General features: G+C 31.5%; 2 protein-coding genes across 2 annotated transcripts; one reads left to right on the forward strand and one right to left on the reverse strand.

Annotated features, from left to right (window-relative positions):
- Positions 1-4,227: 4,227 nt before the first annotated feature.
- Positions 4,228-6,785, forward strand: LOC118647400 (putative nuclease HARBI1). Its single transcript, XM_036292244.1, has 5 exons — positions 4,228-4,970; positions 5,050-5,246; positions 5,380-5,521; positions 5,608-5,755; positions 6,209-6,785. The coding sequence occupies exons 1-5, from the start codon at positions 4,731-4,733 to the stop codon at positions 6,637-6,639; spliced, it is 1,158 nt and encodes a 385-aa protein (XP_036148137.1). The 5' UTR covers positions 4,228-4,730; the 3' UTR covers positions 6,640-6,785.
- A 1,216-nt stretch (positions 6,786-8,001) lies between these two features.
- LOC118647434 lies at positions 8,002-9,408 on the reverse strand. Its single transcript, XM_036292331.1, has 2 exons — positions 8,755-9,408; positions 8,002-8,682 (listed from the first exon to the last, which is right to left on the reverse strand). Exons 1-2 carry the CDS (start codon positions 8,965-8,967, stop codon positions 8,425-8,427), a joined length of 471 nt encoding a protein of 156 aa, XP_036148224.1. The 5' UTR covers positions 8,968-9,408; the 3' UTR covers positions 8,002-8,424.
- Positions 9,409-10,295: the final 887 nt, after the last annotated feature.

Here is a 10,295-nt window from a genome sequence, read left to right on the forward strand (position 1 = left end):
CGCGATAAAGCGTCGGCATTATTATTTAAGGTTCCCTTTTTATATTTAATGTCGAACTCGTATTCAGATAATTTATTACGCCATTTCCATAGGCGAGATGATTGATCTTTTATTGAGTTTAACCAAACAAGAAGTTTATGGTCGGTAATGATAGTAAAACGTTTGCCATATAAGTATGGCCTGAAATGATTTATGCAATATACAATAGCTAAACATTCTTTTTCGATTGTAAAATAATTTTTCTCTGCGGTGCTCAGAATTCGAGAGGTATAAGAAATAGGCAAATCTTGTCCGACGGGACCTTGACTTAACATTCCTCCGATTGCATATCCGGATGCATCTGTGGTAAGAATAAAAGGTTTAGTAAAATCTGGATATTGAAGTATAGGATTAGAGCACAATGCTAGTTTAAGAGAGTTAAATGAATCTGTTTTATTTGCCAACTAAAAGTATTATTTTTCTTTAATAAATCAGTGAGAGGTTTCGCGGTTTTTGAGAAATTCGGAATGAAACGTCTATAATAACCGGCTAGTCCCAAAAATTGTTTAATGTTTTTAGGAGTCTTAGGAGTAGGAAAATTCATTATCGCGTTGACTTTATCAGGATCTGGCTTTACGCCATTCGATCCAATTATATGACCAAGGTATGCTACTTCGTGTCGGAGAAATTCGTACTTGTCTGGTTGAAGTTTTAAATTTGTGTTTCGCAATCGTTGTATTAGGCGTGTAAATTTAATTCCGTGTTCTCTTAATGATTTTGTGTAAATGACGATGTCGTCCATATAAACGAAAAGTTCGTTTTCCTGTAGACCAAAGAGAACGTTATCCATTAATCGTTGAAAAGTCGCGGGAGCGTTTTTAAGTCCGAATGGCATTCTTTTGAATTGATAGTGACCGTATGGAGTTGAAAAAGCGGTTTTAGGAGCATCTTTTATTGCCATGGGGATTTGATGAAAACCGGAGGCTAAATCTAATACGGAAAAATATTTTGCTGATCCCAATTAATCTAATATATCTGTAATATTTGGAAGAGGATAGGCGTCGCCTATTGTTTTTTCGTTTAAATTTCTATAATCGATGACTAATCGCCATCGCTTGTTTCCATGAGAATCAGGTTTTTTGGGCACGATCCATAAGGGGGAATTATATGGTGAAGTAGAAGGTTCGATAGAGTCGTTTGCCAATAATTCGTTAATTTGTCTTGTTATTTCTTCTTTGTGTACAGGGGGAAATCTATATTGTTTTGTATGTATCGGAATATCATCTGCAGTCGGAATAAAATGTTCTGCTGTGTTTGTGGCATCAAGGCTATCGCTGGGGAGATGAAATCTATCTTCATTTTCGTGAATTAATTCTTTTATATGTTCTATTTCTTCTGGATTTAAATGATCGAGTCTGAGTAAATAAAAAAATAGTTGAGGTACGATTGTTATTAAGCGGTATAATATATCTAGAATGAAAGTATACAGGGTTATCGTATGCGGGGATTATAGGACGTCCTCGGACTCCTTGATTATGTATTTCCGAATGAGTCTCTGAATTAATAGTAGTAGTATTTGAATTGGCAAGAATCACCGAATTCCCTCGGATTTCAGTGACATGCTGAAGAACAGAGCTGACAACGAGACTAACGTCGGTCCTTCTGGGAGATCCTCGGACTCCACCGACGTTATCTATACTCTGATTATAGTCACCGTTAGTGACGGAGGAGCTACCGTGTGCCCTCGGGTCGCGGTAGCTTGAAGGGGAAGAAGATTATCATCGAGGTCATTGTCGATTTTAGGAGATTGCCGGCGTCTCACGACATTGACTCTTTTATCTTCGTTAATCGACGGAACTGTCGCATGCCCTCGGATTTTGACAGTCCGCAGGGGTAAATCGCCCGGACTAACATTGACTACAAGCGGTCGTTTGGCACTTCCAATGTTATCCATATTATTTGCATTATTTGCATTATTTGTATTATTTGTATTATTTGTATTATTTATGAGACTCTTGTGGCTTGTAGGGGAGGCAGCTTGTACAACAGAGGTTGCCATGTCGGAATCTTGAAGTTCGACGAAGGGGACTTGTATTTTATCTGGCTTGTAAACTGGCTTGTAAATAGGGGAGGCAGCTTGTACAACAGAGGTTGCCATGTCAGAATCTTGAAGTTCGACAAGGGGGAATTTATTTTTATTATCAGGGAAGGCAGCTTGTACAACAGAGGTTGCCATATCGAAATCTTCAAGTTCGACGAAGGGGATTTGTACTTTTATTTCATTCTCAGATGTATTAAAAATTGTCAAATAAGCCTTTCCATTAGTATTTGTAACAATAGCATCTCCTAAATAAATTTTATCAGCGATAGTATATGGGGGTAAATATCCAACTTTCTTTTCTATATTGACATGAAATGGAGTAACGGATCTGGCTTTAAGAAAAATAGTTTCTGAATTAGCAAAAGGAATCTTTGTATCTTGATAATTTAAACTTTTGTCTTGATAATTAATAGTGGCGAGATGTTTTTGAAAAAATGGGTTTCCTAATATTCCATCGTGTGGCAGACCAGCTAGGTCGGGAATAACTTGAAATTTAGTGGGTTCATTAAGCAATAAAATCTCGACGGATCCTAACGTGGAAATTAATTCAGGAGATATACCTTTAAATGTAACGATATCTTTATTATTAATTGTAACATGATCGCGTAGGAGCCGGGATTTTATAAGATTAAATGCAGATCCAGAATCAAGCATAAAGTGGCATTGATTTACTAGATCTGGGGACGGAATGTCCACTGAAGGTAAAGCATGAACGTCTTTCGTTACGTTCAAGTTATAGAAACTGTAGTTTGCGGAGTTTGAATCGTGGTGGCTGGTGTTTGGTTCGATGTCGTCGGACACGCTATTAGAGGATCGTTCCGACGGGCGTCGGACATCGGAACGCCCGAGAAGTTTTCCGAATTATTCTGTGGCTTTTGTTGTAGAGAGACTTGCCGTTGCATTTGATTTTGGCTTTCTAATGCCTTGCGATAAGCAAGCTTACGACATTCGCTTATTAGGTGGCCGGGTGTTTCACAAAATTTACATACTTTAATAGCAGGATAATTAGGACCAGGTTGTCCAGGGACAAGCAGTCGAATAAAAGATTGCGCTGGATTTCGATATGAAGCCGAATTTTGATTTTGAAGATTTGGTACAAAACGAGGTTGCGGTAAAACACGATTAGAAAAATCAGCACGAGGGGGGTACGGGGGATTAGCTTGCTTACGAGCCTTTTCTACCTTGAGAGTTTTTTATAGTTGAATCGTTGTTATAATACAATCCTCGAGAGAATAACAATGTTCTAATTTAACGCGTACTAAAAGATCTGGAGGCAATCCATTTATAAAGTTATTCATGACGGTGCGTTCGATATTTTCTTTCTTTTCGTCTGTTATATCTCCGTATAAATTAGATTCTCCGTCTATTATGGCGGTACACAATTTTTGAACTCGCGCGATGTAGTCAAAAATGTCCTCGTTGTGTTTCATGTAAATATTTGCAAGTTCTCCGCGATATTGATCAACAGACTTGTTAGAGCCGAATTTCTTTCAATCTCCGTGTTAATTCGCGTACACTTCGTGGCTCCGAACTCTCTATCACCGAATATGCGTGACCCTGTAGTTTGTTGATAATTAATTGCATCAAATAATAATCATGATACTCAGGGATAAGATCCAGGGCACGTTCACAAATTTTGCTAAAGTGAAACACGGACATGTTACGTCCATCAAATTTAGGAATTCTATCGATCGCATCTTTGAAACGGATAGGCGATTCGCCATCGTTTCGTCGAAAAAGATTGGGTGATAAAGGTGATGTATGCGTTTGCTGCATTTCCGTAATGCGATAGTTTAGTTTATCAATTTGTTCGGGGAGACCGTTTAATGACTATATGTTGTATTATTTGTTCCACGGTCGTATCGCGGTTCTGTTCTAATTCCGCCTCTTTAGCGGCTATTGCTTCTGAGCGTTCTCTCAATATTCTCTCTTTTTCTTCTAGTAATTGCGTATATTTTTCTATCTCCTCGAGTGATAACTGTTTTTCTGAGGCAGACTTTGTTTGAGGCATTTTGAATGTCGATATATATATCAGCCACACGGATTTAAATTTTTAAATTACCAGATTTATTTTGTTGTATTCAAAATTGAAGCCACCAAATTTTATTATATCAAAATTGAAGCCACAAAATTTTACGTTTTATTCAAAATTAAAGTCACCAAATTTTTATTATATTTAAAATTTTAGCCACCAAATTTTTATTTAATGGGTAAGAGACAAAGAGCAAGAATTTGATAAATAATATTTGTTTTTTCTTGTTATTTGGATTTAATATAGTGCAATGGGATATTGGTAATATTGGGTATCAAGACACAGTGTAAAGTTTGTATAAATATCTGGGGAGTTAGAAATAATATTTGTGTGTAAGTATAGTGCAGGGCCCCTATTCTTGAAACAGTTGCGTATACGTAAATAGCAAGTTGCGAATGATCGCAATGGAAAATCCCTAGAACGGTATTCTTGACAGTCGCAAGTGCAAACGTATACGCAATTTACCATTCGCAATGCAACGAATGGGTTGGACCAAACGTTTCTCTCGAAACGTATACGTTATGTGAAGCATTGTGAAAAGAAAAGAAATTGTAGAACAAAAGTACACATTTACACATTCACACATTAATATATTTAATTTATATAAATCTATAAATAATGAATCTCGAAGATATCATATTAAATGTGCCAATTCTTAATGCATTAGAAAATGCTGAAAGAGCAGTACAACGAAGGAGAATTGTCCATTATATTAAAGACGATCCCTTTGAATTGCCTAATAACAAATTTATAGAATTATATCGTTTAAATAAAAATGCAGCAAGATATGTTATCGATCTTGTTGAACCATATCTAACTCCACAAACAAGGATATCTGCAATTGATGCCACGACTAAGGTAAAATTCAAAACATATATATATATAAATATATGAAGTACATAATCTAAATAATAAATAAAAAACTATTTTTGTACAGATTTTGACAGCATTGCGATTCTTTGCAAGTGGTTCCTATCAGATGGATATTGGAAAAAATGTTTATATGGCTGTTAGTCAACCGACAGTTTCCCGTTGCATCCATGAAGTTATTGATGTCATAACAAGACAGGACATTATGAGCCAATGGATTAAATTTCCTTGTACCTTAGCAGAAATGAATGAGCTGCGAACAGAGTAACAATACAAATTTTTTATAATATTATATAAGAATAAATATAAAATAAATATAAAATGTATATATAATTAATTTGTAAACTTTTGTATATACTATAATATTAATATTATATTACTATTTTCTTTACTTCAGATTCTACAGAAAATTTGAATTTCCTGGCACTATAGGGTGTATTGATTGCACCCATATTGCTATTTTTCCTCCGACAGGAAATAATAATCCTGAACATATATACGTAAACCGAAAGGGATATCATTCAATTAATACTCAACTGGTAGATAATAATTTTAATATAAACAATTTACATTTTTTAAAATCTTACATCTATATATTACAATTGTATATTGTATTTCATTATAGATTTGCGATTGGCGCTTAAAAATTATAAATATAAATGCACGTTACCCCGGTAGTACTCACGATGCATACATTTGGAATAATTCCAATGTTAAGAATGCAATGGTCAATCTGTGTAGGAGATATCCAAACAAAAATTTCCACTTATTAGGTAAGATGTATGTTGAATTACATACAATTTAGTATATAGTCTAATAATAAAGTATAAGGAAAATGAAATTACCTTAGCAAGTAGAACACGTTATATTTAAAGAAAAAATTTTTTTACACGCATTTAATAAGTACGGAAAAATCTGCAAGACAATAAAGAATTTTCTTTTTTAGTATAATATACTATACAATCAAGCTATTAAAGATTTCAACATTTTTCTTTGTTAGATAAATTTTGCTACACATTGCCTATTCAATATAAATATTGATTTCCCAAAATTATTAAAAAATAATTTTTTCTATTAGATAAAGTAGAGAATATACTACAAAACTCATCGAAAAAAAGGTTTTCAATCTGTAATCAACCAACTGTACCTGCTCAAAAACATTGTAATTTTTTCTTTAGATGCTATAAATATTGCAAAAAATGTTCAAAGATGTTTTTTATTTGTAGGTGATTCAGGGTATTCCTTAAGACCTTGGATGATGACTCCTATAACGGATGCAGCAGAGAATAGTCCAGAAGCATTATATAACAGAAAGCAAATGACATGTCGTTCATTAATAGAGCAGTGCAATGGAATATTAAAAATGCGCTTTAGATGTCTATTAAAGCATAGAGTATTACATTATTCACCACCAACAGCATCAAAAATAATATATACATGTGCTGTATTACACAACATATGCATCAATGAAAACGTGCCAATGCCATTGGAGTTAAATGATGATGATGAAGAATTCGATTTGGGGATGAATATTAATGAAAATGTCAATGCAAATGAGGAAAATAATGTACCTGAAAGGAATATTCGAAGAATCAATCCAGATTTGGCAGCTGGCAGAATAAAACAACGACAGATAATAAGAAATTATTTTTCTTAAATTATAATAAATTTGTTAAATTATGATATGTTTCACTATATTTGTACGTATGTTCTAATACATTAACTGAGGATTATGGTACAAATAAATTATTCTTTGTCTTTAAACATTTATTTACTTTTGTAATTAAAAATACAATAAAAAACTATATAACAAAATTAATTTTCAGATTTTCTATATATTATTACATGCAACATAATATTATTACATACAATATTCTCGCATACCAAAATAAAAATGTAAAAAACAAAAATAAAATATTTTTATATTAACATTTAGTACGTAAATATACTCTTATTAAATTAACTTATTTTTTGTGCGTGTGTGCACATAATCTTGTAAAACTCAATATCTTAAAACAATTCTAGCCCACTTCTATTTTTAAGAAAATTTTAGGTAAGTATAATTTTTACGTTATAGTAAATATAATAAGAGCATTTTCGCAAAGTAACTAATTATCACTTGTTTTTTATATTATACCCTACATCACAGTGCACAGTATATCACAGTGTATATTAAGAAAATATTAATATCACGCATTAACGGATCCTAAGCGACGGATTTGGGGTTAAAACCCTCCGGGAAGAAATGTTTCATATAAAAACATATATAAATATATATAAAATATGTCCATATATGTTTAAATTATTTTCCTTTCTTTTGTAGAATTTCTGTTTGATATAAAAAATAATAGTCATACTGAAAAGATAGAAACTAATTTAAAAAATAATTTTCGCATTACTTTTAAAAAAGCTAAGTATGAAAAATTTTCCATACATAATCATATATATTCCGGAATATATATTATTATAAATGTACAATTTTTTATATTTAGCTTTTTTAAAGGAAGCAATGCGTTTTTATGTAAAACATTTTTTCCGGGCCCCTCTTCAAAATAAAAAAAAAATCAATTTTACTACTCTATAATAAATAAAAAAATAAGACAAACATGAAATCAGAAGTTCCACTACGTCCTCATCGTTGATCCTAACAGATTCCTAACAGAAGCTAAGCGTAAAATAAAGAAAAACATAAAACCAAATAATTTTGCCGACCCCCTCCTCCCCATTAACAACATCAGGATCCGTAAGTGATATCAAGGAATTATATAGATATCTAACTCTATTCTCTATTTAATGTGAAAAATTAGATTTTTCTAAAATATTAGTTAGTTTTTCGTGAGCTTCCACAAATCTTCGTAAGTATTCTAATTTACTTTCATAAAAGCTTTTTTTTAATTCAAAAGTTTTTTTGTAAATATTATTTAGATGTGCCGATAGTTCAATAGTATTTTTCAATTCTTTTTTTGGTGTTTGTCTTTCTTTTTTTTTCAATAAAGTTTGTTTTTTGTTATTTTCCACATTTTGTATTGAATTAATTTTATTTAGCAAAATTCTATTTTCTTTAATCGGTTTATCAAATTTAATAGTAGATTTTTTAACATCAGTATAATTCCTTGATGTGCTAGCAATATTTCTTTTTCCACTTACTAATTTCTGTGTATATTCATTGTCAATATTTGTTTGATTTGTTTGTGACATATTGTAGGCACTACTATCTGTATCTGGATCTGTATCTGGATTCTTATTAACGTTTAAGACATATTCTTCATCTTCATCCAAAAATTCGACTTCCATTATTTCTTCCTGTAAAGCACATAAACATTTTACTTATTAAAATTTTAAGTTGTTAGTGTTATAAAATACATAAATGTATATATATAAAATTTCTAAATTTGTATTATTATGAAAATGTATAACATTAACCAAATCTATTTAGTGTGTATTATATTGTATAATAAATATTAATAACAAAAATATATAATACTTTTTGTCTTACCTCTGGAACCTCCTCCAATATATTAACAGTAGATTCTTTTATTTCAGGATGTCCTGTAATGCTGGTTGGACACATTATGTCCAAAACTTGTTCTTCTTGTGTAGTTAATGACTCAGCACTTATTGTACCACCACCCGTTTTTGCCATAGACTGTTTTATAGTTGAAAATTTCTTCTTACTGCGTGATTGAAAATCATGCCAACACTGGAAAATTTTTTAAATTAATATTGAATTTAAAACTAAATTTATTTGACCAAATTGAAAGTGCTAAGTTACCTTTCGCCAACCTTTCCAATCTTTTTTAGCTCCGTTAACTGCATTCAAAATGTGTGTAATTTCATTCCACAAATGTATACTATCTTTTAATGTAAAAGATGTCGAAAATTTTCCATGTGTTAGTTGTGGATGCTTCTTCATATATTCAATTAATAAACTTCTTTGTTCGTTTGTAATGTTTGCACTTCTCTTTTTTCTTTGTAAGTTATCCATCTAAAATACAGAATAATATTTGTATAAAAAGTAATTAATAATAAACAATAATTAAATAAATATTTCGGCTAATAGTTGAATAATACAAGAAACAATAAATGCCTTTTCAGTCAAAGCAGTTCTTGATGCTAATAATTATAACTAAATTTTTCGGTTCTATAGACTGCATGCCAATATGGTTTGTCGGACTTGAAACGCAATCCAAAACCAAGGCTAGAAATAATATCACATTCATTTAATCATCAGATATAATCGCTCTAAGAGCATATAAAAAACTGTAAAAAAACTTATTGCGAAAGATTACCTTAGAATAAACCGTATTGGCACACAGTCTATAAAACTGAAAAATTTAGTTATAATTATTATTAGCATCAAGAACTGCTTTGACTAAAAAGCATTTGTTATTTCTTGAATTAATAATAAGTACCTACAATCTATAATAACATTTAAAAAAAGTGCTATAAAAATTAAAGTATATAGAAAAGTGTGAACACGTATAAAATCTTTATTTTTAAAAATTATACATTATATATAACATATTTATTTTTATCAACAATTTCTTTATAAGTATAACAAAACATTTAAAATATATAGTGAATAGCTTTATTACAACTTTCTAACCTAATTCTTTACAAATAACATTATTAAAACAAAAAATATTCTGTCAAGAAAAAACATTACATATATTTTAAAGTATAAGAACATATATCGATTATAAAAAACTAATTAAATATGATTAAATTACCTTTTAATCACTGTATGTAACATTAACCCTATGTACCGTTTGTTTTTCTATTATCCACTTTTGGTCCAATATTTTTAGAAAGCTAGTATATTTTCCAACGTTGCCAAGCGTATTTCAGCGCAATAGGAAACATATACGTTTCCAACTGCGAATACCACAAAACAGTATTCAAGAATACAATATCAAAAACGTATACGCTTTTTCACCGTTCGCAACGTGCGTATACGTAAAATTGCGTACAGTTTCAAGAATAGGGGCCCAGATCCTGTGAAATTGGCAAACGGATTATTAAGGTATATATCGTAGTATTATTTAGCAGAATTGAGAAATTAATGGATCGTGTATTTTAGTAATAAATCTCTCTCCTTTCTCACTCAAAGCTTTGCGATTCCTTCTTTTGGCGTATATCAATCCCACTCCGCTGCCACCAAATTTTAACGTTTGTAACGTCTTGGAAGCGTTAATTCCCGAAGATACCAAATCTATGGTTGCCCGAAATGTTACTTCCGCGCGTTACCGGTCGAAAATTAGAACCGTTTTATATCCCGTCGGTGATTACTAATCGCGGGTAGCAGCTTTCGCG

Source organism: Monomorium pharaonis, chromosome 9, assembly GCF_013373865.1.
Source record: "Monomorium pharaonis isolate MP-MQ-018 chromosome 9, ASM1337386v2, whole genome shotgun sequence".
In the NCBI taxonomy this organism is placed as follows: Eukaryota; Metazoa; Arthropoda; class Insecta; order Hymenoptera; family Formicidae; genus Monomorium; species Monomorium pharaonis.